This window comes from Lutra lutra, chromosome 12 (genome assembly GCF_902655055.1).
Source record: "Lutra lutra chromosome 12, mLutLut1.2, whole genome shotgun sequence".
Lineage (NCBI taxonomy): Eukaryota > Metazoa > Chordata > Mammalia > Carnivora > Mustelidae > Lutra > Lutra lutra.
This window is the reverse complement of record NC_062289.1, coordinates 58,160,974-58,183,116: the sequence shown is the minus strand read 5'-3', so window position 1 is coordinate 58,183,116 and position 22,143 is coordinate 58,160,974. Positions and strand designations below refer to the sequence as shown.

At 36.2% G+C, this 22,143-nt stretch overlaps 1 protein-coding gene across 11 annotated transcripts in view; it reads right to left on the bottom strand.

Moving 5' to 3' along the window:
• Positions 1-22,143, bottom strand: part of PTPRM (protein tyrosine phosphatase receptor type M) — an 801,682-nt gene that overhangs the window by 301,591 nt on the left and 477,948 nt on the right. For all 11 annotated transcript variants that reach the window (XM_047696721.1, XM_047696710.1, XM_047696714.1 and 8 more), the window contains one exon: positions 6,983-7,291. In XM_047696721.1, coding sequence (XP_047552677.1) covers positions 6,983-7,291 — 309 coding nt within the window. The remainder of the gene's footprint in view (positions 1-6,982; positions 7,292-22,143) is intronic.

The following is a 22,143-nucleotide window of genomic DNA, read 5'->3' as shown; positions in this document are numbered from 1 at the left end:
GACTCTGAGATCATGACCTGAGCTGAAGGCAGAGGCTTAACCCACTGAGCCACCCAGGTGCACTGACATAGAATTTTTTAACAAAAATAATAATTTGGGGACAAACTGAATGGTTTAATAAATTGTTATAGTCACATAATATAACACAAAAAAGAATGAGTATAAATGACAGCTATATACATTATATAGATGAATTTTATATTTATAACTTTATATTTTTATATATTTTACAGTTACAATATCAAGTGACAAAATTATGTGAAAGGAAAATGGATATGAACTATTGTAGTGACATTTAACATATCTGTTAAAAATGCACACAAAATAGATATTCTAAAAAGATGTGATATAGATGAAATAATATGTAGTAATAAATATTTAAACAATTTTTATTAATTAACGATACAAAAGACTTTGGGAATTTTTATGCCAGCTTTTAAGACCTGAAATATGCAACACCTTTTGACTAGTTTTCAGATAAATCTAATTGACATAAGAAAAGGTGGAAATTTACCTGCCAATTTTCTATAAAATAACATTTAATGTTATTTTTAAAATATTGTTTATCTCATTTTCATTTAAATTCAGTTTTTGCATTGCATCATATCGTACAAAATTTAGTATATTAGTGTGTCTATTCTATTTTAAAACTAGTATATCTGTTGTACTTATACATATATTTGAAGGTACCTGATCAAATTTTTTGGTGACTCTATGGGTAATCATAAAGTGGTGAGAGAGGACTCACACTTCTCAAAACTTACTGCGAAGCTACAGTATAAAGACTGTGTGGTATTGACATAAAGATAAACATTCAAATTAGTGGAGCAGAATTGAGAGTAAAACCTACATTTGCAGTCAATTGATTTTCATTAAGGGCCCAGGAAAATTTAAAGGGAAGATAATACAAATGGTGCTGGGACAACTGGATATTCATATGTGAAAAAATGAAGCTGGATTCTTACCTCAAACCATATAAAAAGGTTATATCAAAATTGATTAAGAGCTCAATATAAGAGCTAAAACTACAAAATTCTTAGTATAAAACATAGATGTGAATATTCATGATCTGGGATTAGGCAATAGTTTCTTGGACATGACACCAAGAGCAAAAGCAACAAAAAAATATACAGATAAACTGTACATCATCAAAATGAAAAGCTTTGTGCTTCAAAGGGCACTATCAAGAAAGTGAAAAGACAACACAGAATGGGAGAAAAGCTTAACAAATCATGTATCTCGCAAGAGGCTTATGTCTTAAATACATAAATTACTAAAAACCAATAAGAAAACAAATAATCCAATTAAAAACAGGCAAAGGGTCTGTATAAACAGTTCTCCAAAAAAGATATACCAATGGCCTATAAGCACATGGAAAGATGCTCAACATCACCACCTAACAGGAAAATGCCAATCAAAACCACAACAAGATAGCCCTTCGCACCACTGAAATGGCCATAGTCCGAAGGCAGATAATAAGTATTGGTGAGATATGGAGAAACTGAAATCCGCATACACTGATGGAGGGAATATAAAAATCCTACATTTTCAAAGGAGGATTTCAAAGGATCTCCTTTGAAAATGGTCTAGCAGCTCTTCAAATAGATGCACATTGTGAATTTCACTCCTAGGTACATACCTAAGAGAACTGAAAACATATACTACTCAAAAAATTCTACACAAATATAAAAGTATACATGAATATTGGGGCGCCTGGGTGGCTCAGTGGTTTAAGCCGCTGCCTTCGGCTCAGGTCATGATCCCAGGTCCTGGGTTCGAGCCCCGCATCGGGCTTTCTGCTCAGCTGGGAGCCTGCTTCCTCCTCTCTCTCTGCCTGCCTCTCTGCTTACTTGTGATTTCTCTCTGTCAAATAAATAAATAAAATCTAAAAAAAAAAAAAAGTATACATGAATATTAATATATTAACATTAAAAGCATTTTCATAATAGCCCCAAAGTATAAACAATCCAAACATTCATCAACTCATGAATGGGTAAATACATCTCAATAAAGTTAGAAAAGGGGGTGGGAGAAGTTTTAGATTATGGGAATATATGAATAGTCCTTTAAGGGTGGGTAAGATCTCCACATATTGGAAAGAGTGCCTAGAATTGCAAAAAGACATTCACAGGTAGTCCACATTTTTTTAGATGAGGGGGTACAGAGGTAGATGTAGGATTTTATAGTTATTTTAAATAGAGCTCAGTATAGCTTGGCAGGAAAAAAAATACTGATTCTGGATTGCAGGCGTGGGTTCTCATTTAAGACTTCTCAGTAATTAAACAATGTAGTTTGAGCAATTCACTGAACCTCTTGGGTCTCAGGTGCCTCATGTTTAAAGTGAAGAAGTTGGACTAAGTTCATCTTTACTATCCAAACTCTAAATAACATACAAATATTCTCTCTTGTGATACCTTTAACATTAGTAAAAAGACAATTTTTCCCACGCACTTTTTCATGAAGTAAACAATATTCAATAGAAATAGTATACCACAGTAAAACTCACAAGGTTCAATGAATTGTAGCCTTTTATAATAGTAGATACATAAAGTGACCTCATCGTTCTTTTCTCTTCAAACTCGGTATTGACAATTATTCTATTTTTGTCGTTCTTTCTCTTTCTCTTTTTGAAGTCTTTGTTGTTGTTGTTAGGAAATATAATTTGAAATAAAAGGTTTTCTAATTAACTGGATGGCAGTGTGCAATGAAAATAATAGGTTTTTATTTGGAAATTATGCATGCCCCAACTTCTGGGAACAACAAGACAATTTAAACAAACAAAAAGATAAGTTATTCTGATCTCAAGTTTCGACAGAACTTAACAGAGCTCCTAGCTCATGTCCTTTCTCAATCTGAAACCCAAAAGGGGTAAGGGGGTCCATGCATGTGGGTTCATGAATAAGACATACCTGCTCATCTCTAGAAATGACTACATCTTCCCCTGTTGTTGATTAAAACATTACTGTTGATTAAAACACGAATGAGATGATTATCAACAAACTTTACTGTTTTATCTAAGGACTAACAAAATACATTTGAGTGTTTTGATACCTACTCCGTATGATGCCTAATGTTACAGAGGAACAGAAGGATTTTCTCTCTAGTTTTTAGGTAAGAGACAAAAGATTGTATATAACAGAGAGAGAGATCAAGGATAGGTCATAAGGGGGGCGCCTGGGTGGCTCAGTGGGTTAAGCCGCTGCCTTCGGCTCGGGTCATGATCTCGGAGTCCTGGGATTGAGCCCCGCATCGGGCTCTCTGCTCAGCGGGGAACCTGCTTCCTCCTCTCTCTCTGCCTGCCTCTCTGCCTGCTTGTGATCTGTCAAGTAAATAGATAAAATCTTAAAAAAAAAAAAAAAAAGGATAGGTCATAAGGAATTGCTTTGAATCATTATAGCAATAATAATGACCACTTATTAAAGTGTCCCTCCCACCCTTGTCACCTACAAAGAATTCTCTATGTAAATTGCCTCTAACTCTAATATGGTTGAGAACTGTTACTATTTTCACTTCTCAAGTGAGGAAATTAAAGCCCAGAGATTTAAAGATTCTTATCAGGTGCAAAGGAGGTCAGAAGGATGAGAGTGCTACAGGCTATAAGAATTGGAGGCAGCTCTTTGAAGGACCTAAAGGCTGACAAGCCCTTTGAAGGGCAGCAGAGGAGATGGAAGAGAGAGGCAGCCAGGTGGAGGGCAGGAGGCCCAGGAGAACAGACCTTGAAGAAGAGCCTGGAATGGAAGAAGCGTGACCTATGGCACTGACGTCTGGGTGACATCTTTGCAGAATGAGTTGCACTGGAGGAAAACCCACTAGTTCTAGAGAAGGAGTCAGGAATACAGAAAACCTTGAAAGTCAAGATTTAAATTAAGTCTTTGAGAGCTCCATGGAGAGAGTGACACGACGTAGATGTATTTTATTTTATTGTTAAATTTTGTTTAAATTCAGGTATAACTAACTGAGAGTGTTATATTAGTTTTAGGGGAACAAGGCAATGATTCAACAATTCTATATACATTTCTCAGTGCTCATCAGGGTAAGTGTACTTTTAATCCCATTTATCTGTTTCACCCATCCCCCCCACCTACCTCCCCTCTGGGGACCACCAGTTTGTTCTCTTTATTTAAGAGACTGCTTTATGGCTTGCCTCTGTTTTCCCTTGTTCATTTGATTTTTTTTTTTTAATTCCACATATAAATGATGTCATTGATGTTTGTTTTTCTCTAACTTGTTTCACCCTCTATGTCCCTTATGTCCGTCCAGGCCATGTGGCAAGTTTTCTTTTTTTTTTTTTTTTTCTTCTTAAAGATTTTATTTATTTATTTGACAGAGAGAGATCACAAGTAGACAGAAAGGCAGACAGAGAGAGAGAGAGAGAGAGATAGAGAGAAGCAGGCCCCCTGCTGAGCAGAGAGCCCGATGCGGGACTCGATCCCAGGACCCTGAGATCAGGACCTGAGCCGAAGGCAGCGGCTTAACCCGCTGAGCCACCCAGGCGCCCCATGTGGCAAGTTTTCATTCTATTTTACAACCGAATAATATCCCATATATCATCCATCTATATATGGACACTTGAGTTGCTTCCACATCTTGATTATTATAAATAATGCTGCAATAAAAATAGGGGTGCATATGTCTTTTTGAATATTTTCATTTTTTTTTTTTTGGCAAATACCCAGTCGTGAAATTACTGGATCATATGGTATTTCTATTTTTCAGTTTTTTTTCCAGGAACCTCCATACTGTTTTTCACAGGGGCTGCACCAATTTACATTCCCACCAACCATGCATGAGGGTTCCTTTTTCTCTACATCCTTGCCAACACTTGCTATTTCTTGTGTTTTTGATTTTGGCCATTCTTAGTTTTAATTTGCATTTCCCTGATGATTAGTGATGTTGAGCATCTTTTTTTTGAAAGATTTTATTTATTTATTTGACAGACAGAGATCACAAGTAGGCAGAGAGGCAGGCAGAGAGAGAAAGGGAGAAGCAGGCTCCCCACCGAGCAGAGAGCCCGATGCAGGGCTCGATCCCAGGACCCTGAGATCATGACCTGAGCCGAAGGCAGAGGCTTAACCCACTGAGCCACCCAGGTGCCCCAATGTTGAGCATCTTTTCATGTGTCTGTTGGCCACCTGTATATCTTCTTTGGAAAAATGTCTATTCAGGTTTTCTGCCCATTTAATTGGATTATTTGTTTTCTTGGTACTGAGTTGTATAAATTCTTTAAGTTGCATAAGTTATTTATATATTTTGAATATTAACCCTTATCAGATATATCATTTACAAATACCTCCTTCCACTCACTAGGTTGAATTTTTGGTTTTTTGACTGTCTCCCTTGTGCAGAAGCTTTTTATTTTGATGTAGTCCCCAAAGTTTAATTTTGCTTTTATTTCCCTTGCTAGAGGAGACTTACCTAGAAAAATGCTGCTATGACTGACGTCAAAGAGAGAGGACTCAAGTAAATAAAATCATAAATGAAGGAGGAGAAACAACAACCGACACCACAGAGATGCAATTATATTTTAAAGATTAGTTTTGTGGGTGTGTAAGCAACATTAGAATGGGGTAAAACTGGAACCACCAAGGAAAGCTAGAAATTTCAGCATGAAATAATGAGGATCTGGATATAGTAGTGGAAAAGGAGAGAAAAGCACATTCTAATATTTTAGGAGTAGAAATAGGAGTTAGAACCAAAGTAAGCACAGAAATGTGGGGGTTGGGGGGTAGGGAAGAGTCAGAGGTGACCCACTGACAACGTTGGTACTTTCTTTTCACTTTTCAGAGAAATAAGGAAGAACTGGAAGAGACAGGGTTCCTAGCCTCAGCCTGATGGGGTGACCTGTAGCAAACTCACATTCCTTACAAAAATAATGGCAGTAAGACAACTATTTGAGAGCAACCAGCACAGGTAGATTGTGGGGCTATAGAAAAGAGAACAGGAATTTGTAGGGTCAGCTCCTCATTTATCCTGGCTGTTCCCATGTTTTCCTTCCACAGCAATATGCTGGGTGTTATATAGGTAATAAACACTCAAAAATACTTCGTTAGCTCTTTAGATGGTACAATAGAGTATTGTTATAAACATTTAATGTATGTTATATTCAATAATCAAGGATCATGGCATAATCAGCTGCATAAGAAAAAAAAAAAGTGTAACATCCCTTTTTCCCAGGAATAAGTAAGTACATTCATTTGATGGGTTTCTCAAGTTCTTTGTCACTTCCTCTGGCCTGACAAATAAATTGTAGGTCAAATATATGGTACACTACCTCTGCACCTTATGTGCCAAATGTAAATGTTATTGTACATGGGAGTCCTCTGTACAATCAATGTAAAACTCATATATCCTTGTTGTGGGATTCAATGTATAATTTTACTATTTTAAATTATTTCAGAGGTTTATGGCAATTGTGTATTTAATTTTTTTGATGAGTTGCTGGTGACATGCATCGTCTATTTGTTAAATCCTTGTTTATTGAGGTAATATCCAATTACAATATTGTTCCTATGGGAAAGTATGATCTATTACACGGCCACCAACCTAATGAGGTAATTTCTCAGCACTGTGCTGAAAAGCAAGGGCAGCCTCTATTTTCAGCTTAATTTTTATATGAACAACGAAGTATGTTTCAGAATACCATTTCAATATATTTAAATAAGCAGTTCATATGAAGAATACCCCAGCAGCAACTCTTAAGTCCAACATGATTATAAAACTTGAATGAAGAACTATGTAAAGCAATATAGCATAATTATGTATAGAAAGGTAAGTATATGACTCATAAGGAATTAAACCTCTACATCTTTCTTCCTTTACCTTTTCAAAGCCATGCTTATGTTCCCAGAAGCACATTTATTTTATTCAACCGAGTAACTAGTTCCTTCATTTTCCTTTTAGAGACCTCAATTTAAAAGAAATAAAAGCTGCTTTTCTGAGGGCATGTGTATTTCATACAAACATATCATTGAAAAGTACTCACAATCTTCATCCGTCTGTACTATGAGTTCTTGACTTTCCTTCCGTCCCTCAGGATTCATAAGGATGAGTTTCACACTGACATTGGTATACGGTGAAAGGTTAGTGATTGTATGTTGAGGGTGTGAGTTATCTGTGTCCCAGCTTACTTCTTCTCGCACTTGCTCCTGTCCTCCGACTTGGTAACAGTAGTGGACTGTGAGATTATAACTATGGCAACGAGTGACATTATATCCAAATGGCTCCCAGCGGATAGTGATTTGTCGAGATTTGACTTCTACCACTTCCAGTTTTCTTGGGCCACGCATGGGATCTAATATAGAAAAGAAAAGGAGAACAAGAAAACTTAAGAGAAATGAATGATAAGAGTTCTGGTGAAGCCCAAATGTCAGATAGTCCTCCTTATTCCCAGGATCTGGTCTTCTCTTCTTCCATGATTAATGAAATCCCTAAAGCTTAGCTGGGCGTAGCACCACCCAGAATTAAGACTAGAATTTTTAGTGTCTTCTGCAGTGAGATATGGCCATATGCCTACATTCTGGTGAATGGCATACGAGATGAGATAAAGAACAGTTTCTGGGAGGTATCTGTAAGAAGAAAGGCTCACCATCTTTTTTTCCCATCTTCCTACCCATTAGGTAGATTGAAGATACGATGTTTTTTGCTCATGCCGCCATGACAGACCAGGAAGCACTTAAAGATTAACCATTCAAAGTAATGATGAGGAAGGATCCAGAGTTCCTGATAACTGTTGAATTACTGTAATATCCTGGAACTGTCTACTTCTGAAACTTTAATTAGAGAGAAATACAGTGCTTTTATTTAAGGCTCTTTTCCTCTGAGGCTCTGAAACATGAAACCAATCTTAATGCTCATTGATAAATTTATTTTATCTTTTAAAATTAATTTGTAATTATGTAATTGGAAAACATAAGAGAAAAGCTTGAGAATTCAGCATGAAATAATATAATGATTAGAGAACATAAACTTCTGAGCAGGACTCCAGGCCTTTTGTGACTTTTGATTTGTATAGCATGCAATTACTGATCTTTCCTATCCCTGACAATGTCTTAGTATTATTCTTGAGCCCAAGCTCCAGATACAGAGTTTCAAGCTTAGAAACCTAAATGGCATGCAGGGAATATAAGCATTTTAAATGGTTTAAAAGAAAGAATATGTACACAGGCTGCTTAAATGTCTTTATGAAATGATGATGAAAATACAGTAATATTAAATACATAACATTTACTGAGTACTTATTATGTGCTACACACTTTTCTAAGAAGTTTACCTTTTATGGGTTTGGGGAGAATCTGATCTTAAATGTTCTGTTTTGGGATATCCATAAATACACTTACTCCATATAGTCTGATTTTTTGCTTTCCTTAATTGTGGTCATCAGACATGAATGCAAAGAGTTCTATAATTGGTAAGGAAAAGTCAGCATGAAAACTTGAGAAATAATAGCTACCATTTACTGTACGTGCATTTATTATGTGTAACTTGCTTTATATGTAGTCTTTATTCCTCAAAACAATCCTGAGAACCAACTACTATTCTTCCCAATACATAGATTAAAAAATTGCAGCCAAGGTTGGTTCAAGAACTTGGCTCCAGGTTTGATTGTGGCTATTGATTCATACCTGTCTGACAATGAGACATGCTGCTTTAACTCACTACTGCAGTGTCTCTACCAAAGTAAAAGAAAATCAGATAAAAAGAAATTGGAATATTCAAAATACCCCAAACTTCTAAAACATGGCCAAAGAATGTAAAATATAGTAAAGATTGAATGTATTTAATCTTGGAACACAGGTGTTGTGAAGACTCTTCTCTTTCTCATGCCATAGAAGAGGGATCTAAGCCATGTTCCCAATTCAGCTTTGGCAGACATCCCTCCCTATACGTTGCGGCTACTGGAAATTTATCTGGACTGTTACTGAAGTTCATTTCTTGATTTCCATCTGTGCATAAATTCCTGGTTTGCTCTTAAGACCTAGGGAGAACCTAGAACTACTCCCTTTCCTGTGACCTCCAACAAATGAAAACATTTCAACTGAAATAATGCTTTGGTTTTTTATATGCAAGATGGGATTTCTTGCCAGATATCTGCTCAAACCATAAAATAAGGTTAATAATGATCATTCATGCTACTCCATCCTGTAATAACTCTAGGAACCAAGGACGAGTAAGACAAAGGCTCCCCCAGGGAATCTTGAGTGGAATTACCCTGGAATGTTCCTTACTACTAAATCAACTTTTTATATTTAAATTACTAGTGTTAAGGGAAATATCATAAATAAGTTATTTAGAAATAACTTGAAAGTTTTTTTTCAAGTCTAGTGACTTTGTACAATGCAAAGGAAATGTCTAATTTTATATAATGCCTCATTAGTTTAATGTTTACAAAAACTTTTAATAAGCTCCAGATCCCTTATACATAAGCAGATTAACATGCATCTCTTTGCCGGCTTCCTTATTAATCACAGGTATCCATTAGAAGTGTTCTAATGCATTTTCCCAAGGTTTTCATTAATCTTACTTACTAATAAAATGACTAAATATTTCAGATATCAGTTTAAACAATGCTGTTCTACCTTAATTTCCATAGAAACCTACTTTCTACTGCACAAATAAGCCTGCATCAATTCAGTACTTCTTAGTCAAGGAAATACAGACATGAAAGAAATTCCACAATTAAAAACCCAAGAGTTGTTTACTGCTCAAGTTTTCTTGACATGCATGCTAGTTTCCTCTCTGTTAATATCTCTAAAAATTCCATTATGGTAAAATTGTTTCAAACTTTACATAAATTTGCCAAGTAAAATAGTTAAGGATAGCACAAAACAACCCTATCTGTGACTAAGTTTCCAGAGTCCCTACTGTCAAGAGTGGTAACTAGCAGACTAGAGATAGGGGCTGTATGAAGTCTAAAGCTTACACAAAAAGAGGTTTGTGCTCACTGACTTGCATCTTCAAGATTCTGGCTAACCAAAACAAAACTACCTTACAGAGCTGTTACATATAGAGTATCTGTACTTAATGTTCTTCGTGGGCCTTTACCTAGGGTATAGTGCTGTTGTGTCTCCTACAATGGCCATACCAAAATGGCAGGATCAAATCGTATCAACAAGGGCCAGGGATGAATGCCACTTTGACCATCATTCTATCCCAATCATTCTATGACTTCTTCCACTGGTCGAAAGCTTAAGACAGAAGCTGAATCAATACCACGACACAGGCAACACAGTCTACCTTAGATGGAGGCTGTCATTTCTCTTGGGCCAGAAGGGAAGAGTTAGGTAAGCATGATGGGAAAATGAGGTCTGATAGCATAACTGGATGCTATGCATTAACCAGTAGCTGTGATAACATGCTGTTTTGAGGGTAGTGTTGGTAGGCAAAGTCCAATGACTCAGGGAAACTGAAAATCCTTCCAACTCATCCCAAGCAAATGCCCTGATTTCATTGTCTCTTTTTTTTTTTTCTTCTCTTCTGCTATTCTTCAAATTGAGCTCTGATCCAGAAATGGTTTATAATGGTTACATCTTAAGTTAGTGTTTGTAGTACCTTTATCTTCAATACATATGCTGGAACCATTTCTATTAGCGTGCCGCTAAGCGTGAATGAGGCATTCCATAGGGACATTTACTCTAGTGAGTTCTACTGATGATCACTGCAGACTTTGAAGGGCACTGTTGTAGAAATATATCACACTAGAAGCAATAAATGGCAACTTTATAACCAGAAATGTGTAATTTCAGTTGGCTAATTACAACTCATACTGCATTTCTAGGAGCAGAATGCGAGCACTGTCAACAAAATTTGGAATGTATTGCTACCATTAGATGCACACAAAATAAATCTCTTAGGGTTAGCTAACAGGGCAATTAATTATATTCATAGGACCACTCGTTGTCGGATATCTGCTTCTTTCTCCTCAGAATCCTAGAGATGCTACTGAGGACATGAGTCGCTTCCAAGGCCGTTTGTCTTCACACTCATACCCTCGGCCCTCACTGGAATGGGTCTCATGACAGGCCCCACTGGCATGAATCATGAGGCCAGCCGGCCAGGTCTGGGCCTATGGGCTCATGATAAGAGACTAGAACAGCCTCCCTGAGGAGCGCAATGGCTTGTCTTGCCTGCAGCTTAGTCAGGGAGTTCTTACAGCCTCCCGGGCTGGTGGCAGCATTTTTCATTCTGTTCTCTTTCTGCCAGTTGCAGCCAGGTTTCCTGCAGAGAAGTCTGACAGTCGCAGTCCTGACCTGAGGGAGCAGCAAGCCCCGTTCTAGCCTCTGGCACTTCTGCATCCTATTTAATCAGTGATCCTGGCTTCTTCTACACTCAGTCCTGTTTTCCCACGAATAAGGGCAGAAACGGACTGGTAGGATCAATTTCCATCGCAGGTTCAATTCACAGCTCATTTCTTTGGAACTCGGCTCTTTACTTCTATTACTACTACGGTGCTTTTTCAGAAACTCAATTTCAGAACCTGTGAGAGATATCTGGGTATAATTTCAGGACCCTGCCATTGATCATCAAAAACACAGATCACAACCAATGCTCCTGCTAACAGGTTTCTCTTTCCCCCCTCTTCACAAACTATCCAGAGGTCTATTACAATAAAAGGAATCACAACCAGAATGGCCTGGTGGGCCCCCTTTGGCACCTTTAGCTACCCTATTTCTGCCTCATCAGTCACACAAAAGGAGACAAATAAAATCACAATGGCTTTCTCTACTCATCAGTTAAATCAGAGCAATACCTGATTAATTAATATTATGTTGGCTTACCCAATCATTCAATACTAAGCAGCAAGGATTCCAGGCATGTGGCACTGTTTTCAAGTGACACAGCTATAATTTTTGGACTAGACAATGTTTTCCAGAGTTTAAAAAGTGCCCTTTGTCAGTGAGGCTGAAAATTTAATTTATAAAATTTGTAAAATTTAATTTATGCTACCCTACAGGCATGTATATATCTGGGATGTAAATTGAATAAATTAAAAGTTGCCATAAGAATTACATGAATTTGAATAGTCTCTTCCACCAAAATATTTTTTTCACAGGTATTGTATGAATTGTTTTGGATTGTATCATAATTAAAATCAAGAAATGTACTTGAAAGCAGTCTAGTTTTCTTAACTATTTCACACAATCCTATATAAAAGAATAGTTTCTTCCTAAATAAAAAAATAAATTTCAGAAATAGTACTAATTAAAGAGATGAGACGACAGGACTATTGAATAAATTTGAATGGGAGTATAGCAACGTCAAGCCTCACACAAAATCAAACATTCTGCTTTCTTTCTTGGTTTAGGATGGACCTACTCTTCATAATGTCCATTGTGTCTTCCAAGTGTGGGTTTGAACTTGGCCTAACTGATAAAGGTATGTTACCTATTATCCCATGGTGCTGGAAAATGGACTATACACTTATATTGATTGTTTTAATTTTCATCACAGAACAAAGCTACAGCTGCTATTCACATTTTAGGGAAAATGTAAAGGATTCTTACATAATAAAATGACTAGGATACATATGAAGGTGAGAACACAGACCCTCCAGGAAGGAGGCTAAAGTTGTATAAAGTGCAAATAGGAGTAAACCACTCATAGCCTGGGAGGGAGAATTCTCTTGTGGTGTAATGTGAACTGAAAGAGTAGAGGGGACAAATGCTTTGTTTAGGTTTTGGTTTGGTTTTTACAATAAAAAAATAAAGTATATATATATAAAATATATATACACACACACATATATATATATATGTATTTATATATAGAGATATATATCTCAGGTCTTTGGTTAATCATCTAATGTGAGTGTTTTTAGGATTATTTCTCCAAGTGTTTCAGAATAATATAATTTTGTAAAGTTTTATTTATTTATTTATTTGAGAGAGAGAGAGAGAACATGAGTGGGAGGGATAGAGAGAGAATCTCAAGCAGACTGAGCATGGAGACCAATGTTGGTTTCGATCTGATGACCTTAAGATCATGATCTGAGCCAAAGTGTTGGATACTTAATCAACTCTGCCACCCAAGCACCCCCTGGATAATATTTTTTAAGCAATTTTTTTTTTAGCTTAATGTTCTTAAGTAAAATTTGTTGAAAGGTGAGCGGAAAAAAAGAAGCAGTGAATATTTTACTGTTGACAACTTCTGAAGTAAAGAAATGTAGACATTGACAAAGTATTCAATGGCAATGACATCTGTCATATTTTATTCTGCCTGAATTGGTTAACTGCACAAAATAAGGCTAGGAGTCACACAATGGTTGAAAGATGTTATTCTGGTAAACATAAAATGTTCTTTTTGTTGGTGTTAATTTAAGGTCTTTGAAATTCTTTTAAGGCCTTTGAAATTTTAAGTAATAAAACCTTTGAAACACATTGAAAAGTACCAAATAAAGCAATCACCTGTGTCCCTACTAATATCAAATGTTAACATTTTGTGTTTTGCTTCAGACCAGCTTTTATTAAAGAAATAAAATATTACTGATTATTAATTCTTTCCATTTTCCTGCAAGCAATTCCAAGGTTATTATATTTCATTCCCAGACATGTTTTTATATTTTTATTACATATATCTGTGATGCTTATAATTTTACATACCATTCTTTGCAACTTGAGAATTCATTCAATGTCAGTCAAATTGAAAAATATAAATCTAGTTATCATTTTAACGGGTGCACAGAATTCCATTAAGCAAAGGAAGCATAGTTTACTTATATTTTCCTTCATTGAGGGACAGATAGGTTGAGTCTACTTTTTCTCTATTTCAACCAGTGTACAAGGAGCATCACTGTTTATATATCCCTTAGCAAGCTTTCCTTGGGTGAACATAAAATGTGGGACTGTTGGTCTGTAGAGTCTGCATGTCTTCAAGTGTACTAGATAATGTCAAATTGCTCTCCAAAAAGAAAGCAACATTCAGATGGTCCTTTCCCCCAGTGAAATTCTGTTTTAAGACTGTAAATCTAAAACCTACTCCTGAGGAGTGATCTTGAATTATTGGTACTGGTTCTAATAAAATGGAGCAAAGTCTAATCTAAGACCATTTCATGAACTGTATCATTTATTTGACATAAGCTTTGAAATGGAAATTTATTATGTACAGAACTATTTTTCTTCAGCTATAGTGTTTGACAAGTGTTTATGTAAGGAATCTCTCCCAATTATTCACTATATCATATTATGTGTATGTGTAAAAATAAAAAATTCAAATTCACCAAATAGAGAATTAGATAAATTGATGGATAATACATTTTAGGAATACATTCCTAAAATTAGCATTGTTTTCTGATTACATCAAATGGCATATCATTTATTATGAAGTACTCTCCTATTTCAACAGAACTAGATCCAGCTTAAGACATAAATATACCTTCTATATTTATGTATATTTTAATATATATTACATTTTATATTATATACTTACATACACACACAAATATGTATATGTACATATATATTTTTTATTGCATAGACCATGATGTATCTCTAGTGGCACCTTACATCATGTTCCTTGCTTAAAATAAAATAAAATGATAGGATTGCAGACCTCGCTTTGCAATCTAAAGACTAATCCTTGGGCCCAGAGCAGCACAGGGAAGCTAAACATCTAGCTCTAGGTTAATCTCAGATCCTTGGAAGTAGCTAAAACATCCATAGTCAATAGTGATAGTCGATAGTGGGATCTCTTGGATCCCAAGAGACACAAACACGAATTTCTAAACAAAATCATCCTTAAATTAGATCTCCTGTTTTCAGAGATTAAGACCAGCTAAATACAAGCTCATTAGCAGAGATCACAAAAAAAAAACCCAAGAAACATACATATTCACCAGTAAGAACCAGCAGAAATAGAAAACAACAGATTTAGACCCCCAAGATTGTCAGATGAAGAATATAAATTTTGAGTCACACTTTCAAATTTAAAACTGTAATCACCAAAATGAGCATGCCATCACAAAGAATAGCCAGTTGGATTTTAAAAGCAACTGAGTATTACTTTTATAAATAACAAATTAAAATATCACAAAAACTCAAAGGATGGATAAAACAACAAGATTAGACACAGCTTAAGAGAAAATTGATGAACTAGAAGATAGATCAGAGGAAATTAACTAGAATGCAGTACAGAGAACTGGAAACTGGAAAGTGGTAGAAAAATAGGAAAGAGAGAGGCAGAACTAAATTTGAAGGTCTAACTTGTTTCTAGTGGGTATTCCAGGAGGAGAACAGAGAGAATAGAGAAGAGGCAAGCCATCCGAAGATAGAATGTCTGAGAAATTTCCAGAGCCAACAAAAGACATCAGTTAAAATATAAAGAACATATAACATATACAAAAAGAAGGTAAATGAAATTAAATCCACAATTAGATAGTGTAGTTAAATATAGATGCCCAAATCAAAGAGAAATCTTACAAATACCTGGAGAGAAAAGACATATCACTTATAAAGTCATAGCAATTAGATTGATAGAAGTTTTCTCAACATTATCCATGGAAAGCAGAAAATGGGAACAAAACATCAAAAGTGCTAAGAGAAAACATGTCAACTTATAATTGCACACTAGCAAAACAGTCTTTCAATAGATAAAGGTAAAATAAAGATGATTTCAAAGAATCAAAACCAAGTGAGTTTACTACCAATAATCTACATTAAGGGATAAACTCAGAAAGAAATAAAACTGATGTTCAAAGGAAGGTCTGACATGCTAAGAGACATGAGATGAGCAAAAATATATCTAAATCTGTATACATAAAATAGTAATAATGTCTAATTTGAGAGGTTTTAGAAAATAGCATGGAATTTAACTACTGACAATAAAGAATAATAGAAGTAGGGAAGACAGTGCTCAGAGTCAGAATAGTACAAGACCCTTACATCATTGGAAAGAGATTTAAGATATTAAGTATAGACTTTTTAAAGTCTGCACAGCATATTTTCTATGGTAACCACTATAAAAATAGCAGTAGAGTGATATTTTGCAACAGTAAGGAATAGTAATTCTTAAAAATCTAATACAAAGGGGAAAAAAAACAAGTCAAATACTAATATAAGTAATTCTACTTGTTGGTAGAAACATGTCCAAATATATTACAAGTCACAATAAAGGTAAATGGAACCTTGTCAATTAAAAGATCCAGAGAATTACACTCAATGTGAAATCAGTGTCTTGCTATATGTTGTTATAAGAAATAAATGTAAGTCATATGTACATGGAAATTTGAAAGTAAAAGAATATAAAAAAGGTTATTAGAAAATATTAACCATATGAAACAGAATAGTTGCATTAAGGGACACAGAGAATCATTACATAGTAATAAAAGTTTCAGTTCATCAAAAAGATAAGAAGATACAACAATTATAAATTCTTATGCACCCAATAAGATAGACAGCTTTAGAATACATAAAGTAATTGATAGCTTAATATAAAACTAAACAAGGATAACGTGTGTGAGCAACATATCTCATTCATGCATCGATGAATTAATTGTGAACAAAATATTCAAATGCATATATATATATATACACACACACATGCATATATACATACATATACATACATATATATATGTATATATATACATATATATATGTAAAACTGACAATACTGCATGACCGAGTTAGATTAATTAGGATGGTTTAACATAAAAAGTCTATAAATGTAATTCATCACATTAACAAATTAAAGAAGAAAAACCATATGATAGTTTAAATAAATATAGAAAGTGTATTTGTTAAAATGTCCACTCATAAGAGGAAACACTTTTGGCAAATCGAGAACATGAAATCTCACACACCTAATCAGCAAACATTGTTCTGAATGAGAACATATTACAGAGCAGCACAAGGATGCAAGCTACTTTCCTGGTGGTTCTAGACTGTATGGTAGGAAATAAAAGATCTAAAATTTAAAAAGGAAAAAACAAAACTCTAATTATACACAACATACATGTTGACACCCACACAGGCTCTTCAAATTCTGAGAAGCAGCAAGTATTTAGCAAGGTGGCTAAATATAAATTACTGTTAAAATCCTTTGTATAGAAACACATCAGTAACAAACTGGGGCGCCTGCATGGCTCAGTGGGTTAAAGCCTCTTCCTTCAGCTCAGGTCATGATCTCAGGATCATGATCTCAGGGTCATGGGATCGAGCCCTGCATCGGGCTCTCTGCTCAGTGGGGAGTCTGCTTCCTCCTCTCTCCCTCTGCCTGCCTCTCTGCCTACTTGTGATCTCTGTCAAATAAATAAATAAAATCTTAAAAAAAAAAAAGAAAAGAAATACATCAATAACAAACTGGAATACCAGTTTTAAAAAAAGGTAAGACTTAGAACAAGACCAAGATATACAGGTGACTCAGGAACAAATCTAACAAATGAACAATAATAAAATTTAAAAATGTACTGAAAATCATCGATGAGAATCAAAAGAACTGCAGATCTATATCCTGGTCATGAATAGTAAGACTCAGTATTGTAAAGCTACCTGTCCTCCCAAAAATAATCACTGGAATCGGTGCAAGTTCAATCAAAATCTGATTAGAGTTTTGAGAAACTTGATGAGTTGATTCTAAAATAAATACAGAGCCAACGCCCCCAAATATAGCCATAACACCCCTGACCAAGAATGGAGTAAAGAAACGTGTCCAATCAGATATCAAGAGTTATTTACAAGCTACCGGGATGAAACAGTGATATTGTTGAAAGAACAGGCATGTTGTTGCCTAGAATGCTAATATATGATAGAGCTGGAAATTCTTATTCTGACTGCTGGAGTAAAGACAATTAGTCCTGGGGAACTTGCATATCCACATTGGAATTAAAAAAAAAAAAAGTGAAAGAGAAAAAAAAAGTATCACGTGTCAATGAAAAGCTTGGCTACTTATATTATGTTAAAATCAAGAATGTATGTTTATTAAGCTGTACCATTACAAAAGCTAAGACATAAGCTTATTCTTGGAGAAAATAAAAAGGAAACCAATGAAATACACTTAGGACAAAAGATATAAATAGGCATTTCACAGAAAAGTAAAAAAGGCATGCCACCAGGCAGAAGATCTTGGTAACCATTTAACAAAGGAGAGATATCCAGGACACACACAGAATGCCCATGGATCACAGGAAAAAGGTGACAACTAAAAAGAGAAACAAGTGAAAACTAAAAACATGAGTTTCACAGAAGAGGAAAAAAACAGACCATAAACATAAAAATATGCTCAAGCTTCATATTAATCTGAGAAATGCCAAATAAGTAAAGTTGTAGCAGGGCTCCATTTTATACCAACCAGATAGCAGAAATGGAAAAGTCTGGTCATACTAACAATCGGCAGGATGTAGGTCAAGGGCAGGTGTCATACACACACCCCACTAATGAGGGCATGAGCTGGTATAGCTACCATGGATGAACACTTAGCATCATCTTGTAAGGTAGACATTCAAATACTCTATAACCTAGCAATTCTCTTTTCTAAGTTTGCATCCTAGAATGGAACTTCTAAACCTCTCTGCTAAGAATAATCTGGAACATTTTTAAAATATCAGGCTTCCTAGGCCTTTCCCCAGAGATGCTGATTTGGTGATCTTGTAATGAAGCTGCAAAATCTGCATCTTGAAGAAGCTACCCAGGGTAGTCTTATCCCCAGAGAAGTTTGGGGAAGAGGTCTAGAGCCCTGCCTTTCAGAGTATGGTTCTCACACCAGCAACAGCGCCACCACCTGTTAGAACTGCTGATGCTCCAGCCCCACTTCTCACCTCAAGTGGAATCTGCCTTTGCACATTAAAGCTTGAGAAACTCTTAAGAGGATTATTTTTTAGAGTGAAGGTTGGGTCCCTAGGTCTTAAACTCAGACCAGCATTTGTTCTAAAGGAAGAGAACAGGAAGATAAACAATAGAACACATTTCTGGTCCAAAGATGAGGACTGTATGGTGCAATTTTTGCTGTAGGTATACATACCCACTCTTCCAAATTTATAGCAGTCTGTAACTGTGATACAATGTAAAAAGTAAAACACAGCCATTCTGCAGCAAAAGCCTTTGAAAGACACATCCTTAGAGACGTTGTTCCCTGTGGGCACCAGGAAATACCTACAGAAATGTTTTTAGCAGCTTTGTTGACAAAAGAATATGAAAGAAAAGTGTGGAAACAGTCCAAACATCTACTGACTAGACAACAGATAAATACTCATACAATGGGGGACGCCTGGGTGGCTCAGTTGGTTAAGCAGCTGCCTTCGGCTCAGGTCATGATCCCAGCGTCCTGGGATCGAGTCCCACATCGGGCTCCTTGCTTGGCGGGGAGCCTGCTTCTCCCTCTGCCTCTGCCTGCCATTCTGTCTGCCTGTGCTCGCTCGCTCTCCTCTCTCTCTGACAAATAAATAAAAAATTAAAAAAAAATACTCATACAATGGAAAATTATACTGTAATGAAAACGAATAATGCAAAAAATGAATCTTAGAAATGCAGAATTGAGTGAAAAACTCAAGTCACAGAAGACTACGGGGATACAATTTTATAAAACTGAAAAACAAAGAGCGCCTGGGTGGCTCAGTCGGTGAGGCATCCAGCTCTTGATTTTGACTCAGGTCATGGTCTCAGGGTTGTGAGACCGAGCCCTGCGTTGGGCTCCGTGCTCAGCTCGGAGTCTGCTGCAGACTCTCTTTTCCTTTCTGTCTCTGCCTGCCCCCAACCTTCTCTCTCACTCTCTCTCTCTCAAATAGATAAGTAAATCTTAAAAACAAAACAAAACACAAAACACAAAACTGAAAAACCGGCAAAGGGGAATTGTATAAGAATGCATACATACAAATGTGATAGCACAACCAAGTAAGACAAGAGCAAAGGAAACTTTACACAAAAACTCAAGGACACCAGTTCCCTCTGACTTGGTGGCAAAGGGACAAAATGGGAAGCAGCATGCAGTTAGATTAAACACAAAGTTTCTAGGCATGGTCTGCTTTTAGGCTGAGGAACCCACCCTTCTTATGCTACACAATTTATGTAGGTTGCATATAATCTTTTGTAATAACTTTAAAAAAGATTTTTGTAGGGAAGGCATGAATATTCCAGAAACATTGTTGGCTCCCTGAAATTTTCTTTCTGGAGAACAGTCGATCTGTGGTTCTCACAGGTAAAAGACTATGGTTTCTACTAAACAGATTCAAGGGAAGCAAGACTTGAAAAGCATTACAAATCCTTCTTCCCACAAAGTATCATAGGCTTCATAGCTGCGATGTCCTCATCCCTGAAACCAGACCTTTGGGGCCTGCACACTGTGTCTCTCCCGTCCTCACTTCACGCCGATACTTATGGCACAAGTTTTTGCATTCATTGCCCTTGTCCAAGCTTCTGGACTTCACTCTCTCTCATTCTTAGATACTTACAGAGAGGTTCAAAACAAAACTCAGGACATTCACTGTAGGGAGGTAACTGTCCAAGGCCATGCCTAGCCCATATGGTAACTTTGTGTAAATTAGAAAGAGTGTCTCTTCCTCAACAAACTTTTTGTCCTCTGCTGAAAAGTGTCCATGAAAAATACACCCATCTATGAGGCTTATGCAATGAGTTGGCACTGTGTGCTTACATACTGCTGAATTGAACAACTGTATGCTGTGGCCTTGTTTCAATCAGTGTTTGTATACGTATATGTGTGTATGTGTGGTGTTCAACATGTTCAAGTTATGTGATCAAAGAGATATGTTTTCTACCTGAGATATATACATATATACACACATATAGTAAAAATTCTTAGAGAAGACATTTTTTGGTGAAGAATCTCAAAACTTATGAAAACCAGGTCTGCTGAAATAAATACACTGTGGGGTATGCATGTTGACAGAAGTATATGGATATTTTTTTCATCCAACTAACACCATTGACTCCTTGACCAGACTTCAATAATTCATACGTATGTGCAACGTACTAATATTGCGTTTTCTTGAAGGTACCCATTTTGGTTACTCCTCCTTAATCTTATCTGCCTCTCATGCCATTGTCAGAATATCTTTGATATGTGATGGTTCACCTGAATCAATCCAAGGATGTCTAATTGATTTCCCCTTATCATATGAGCAAAAAAAAAAGTTTCCATTAGTTAGTCACAACTATCAAATAGATGACATAATCAATCGTTCCCGCTTTCTGTGCCAGTCAGGGGAATCTGTCTGCTGTACCCCAAATACAATTCTCCCTCCAAAATTAATCTCTCTGTTCTCATTGACCCATATACATGCAGTAGTATATAGGTAAAGTGTAGGCTTCCCAACTTGGTTCCTTTCAAACTTAGTTGAAAAGCAGTCTCTTTTATGACTATTTTTTCTTAGTCAAAATAAAAACTCACAGACTTTCATAGACCCATAGGGTCAAAATCCTGTTGTTCATATGTTGATTGGGTTTCTGCTCTATTGTGTTCTGTAACAATCAGGGGTGTTGACCATTGCTTTCGGATCTAATAAGGATGTTTTCTCCTAAAGGATGCCTAGATTTGTTATTGACACATTTGATAAAAGGATACTAAAACAGAATAATAAATGACAAACATCCAGCTAGTCACTTCGTTTTCATAAGTCAATTCAGGGAACGGCTCCTCTTCTCCAGGATTTACCAATGTTTTTAAAAAAGCCCTTCCAAAGTCTGTGCTTTGACTTGCATCTCTGTTTTATTGTATTGCTTTAAAGAAGCCACACTATCAACGTGGCTTCCAGTAATCCCTAGCATTGTCTGTTTTGGCCCGAGTTCCTTGGTGACATTTCCAAAAGTGTAAAGTTCATCCCTGTAGAAGGAACACTGTCACTCTACAGCAAAATAAGAATCTTCAACTGTTTTGATGCACTGGAATGAACAAATGGCAATTAATCCTATAGATTAATTTTATAAGAAAACGTGTATGAGGGACGCCTGGGTGGCTCAGTTGGTTAAGCAGCTGCCTTCGGCTCAGGTCATGATCTCAGCGTCCTGGGATCGAGTCCCGCATCGGGCTCCTTGCTCGGCAGGGAGCCTGCTTCTCCCTCTGCCTCTGCCTGCCACTCTGTCTGCCTGTGCTTGCTCTCTCTCTCTCTGACAAATAAATAAAAAAAACAAAATCTTTAAAAAAAAAATAATAAAAAAAAAAAAGAAAACGTGTATGAAATAAAAATGAGTCTGTAGTACAAGA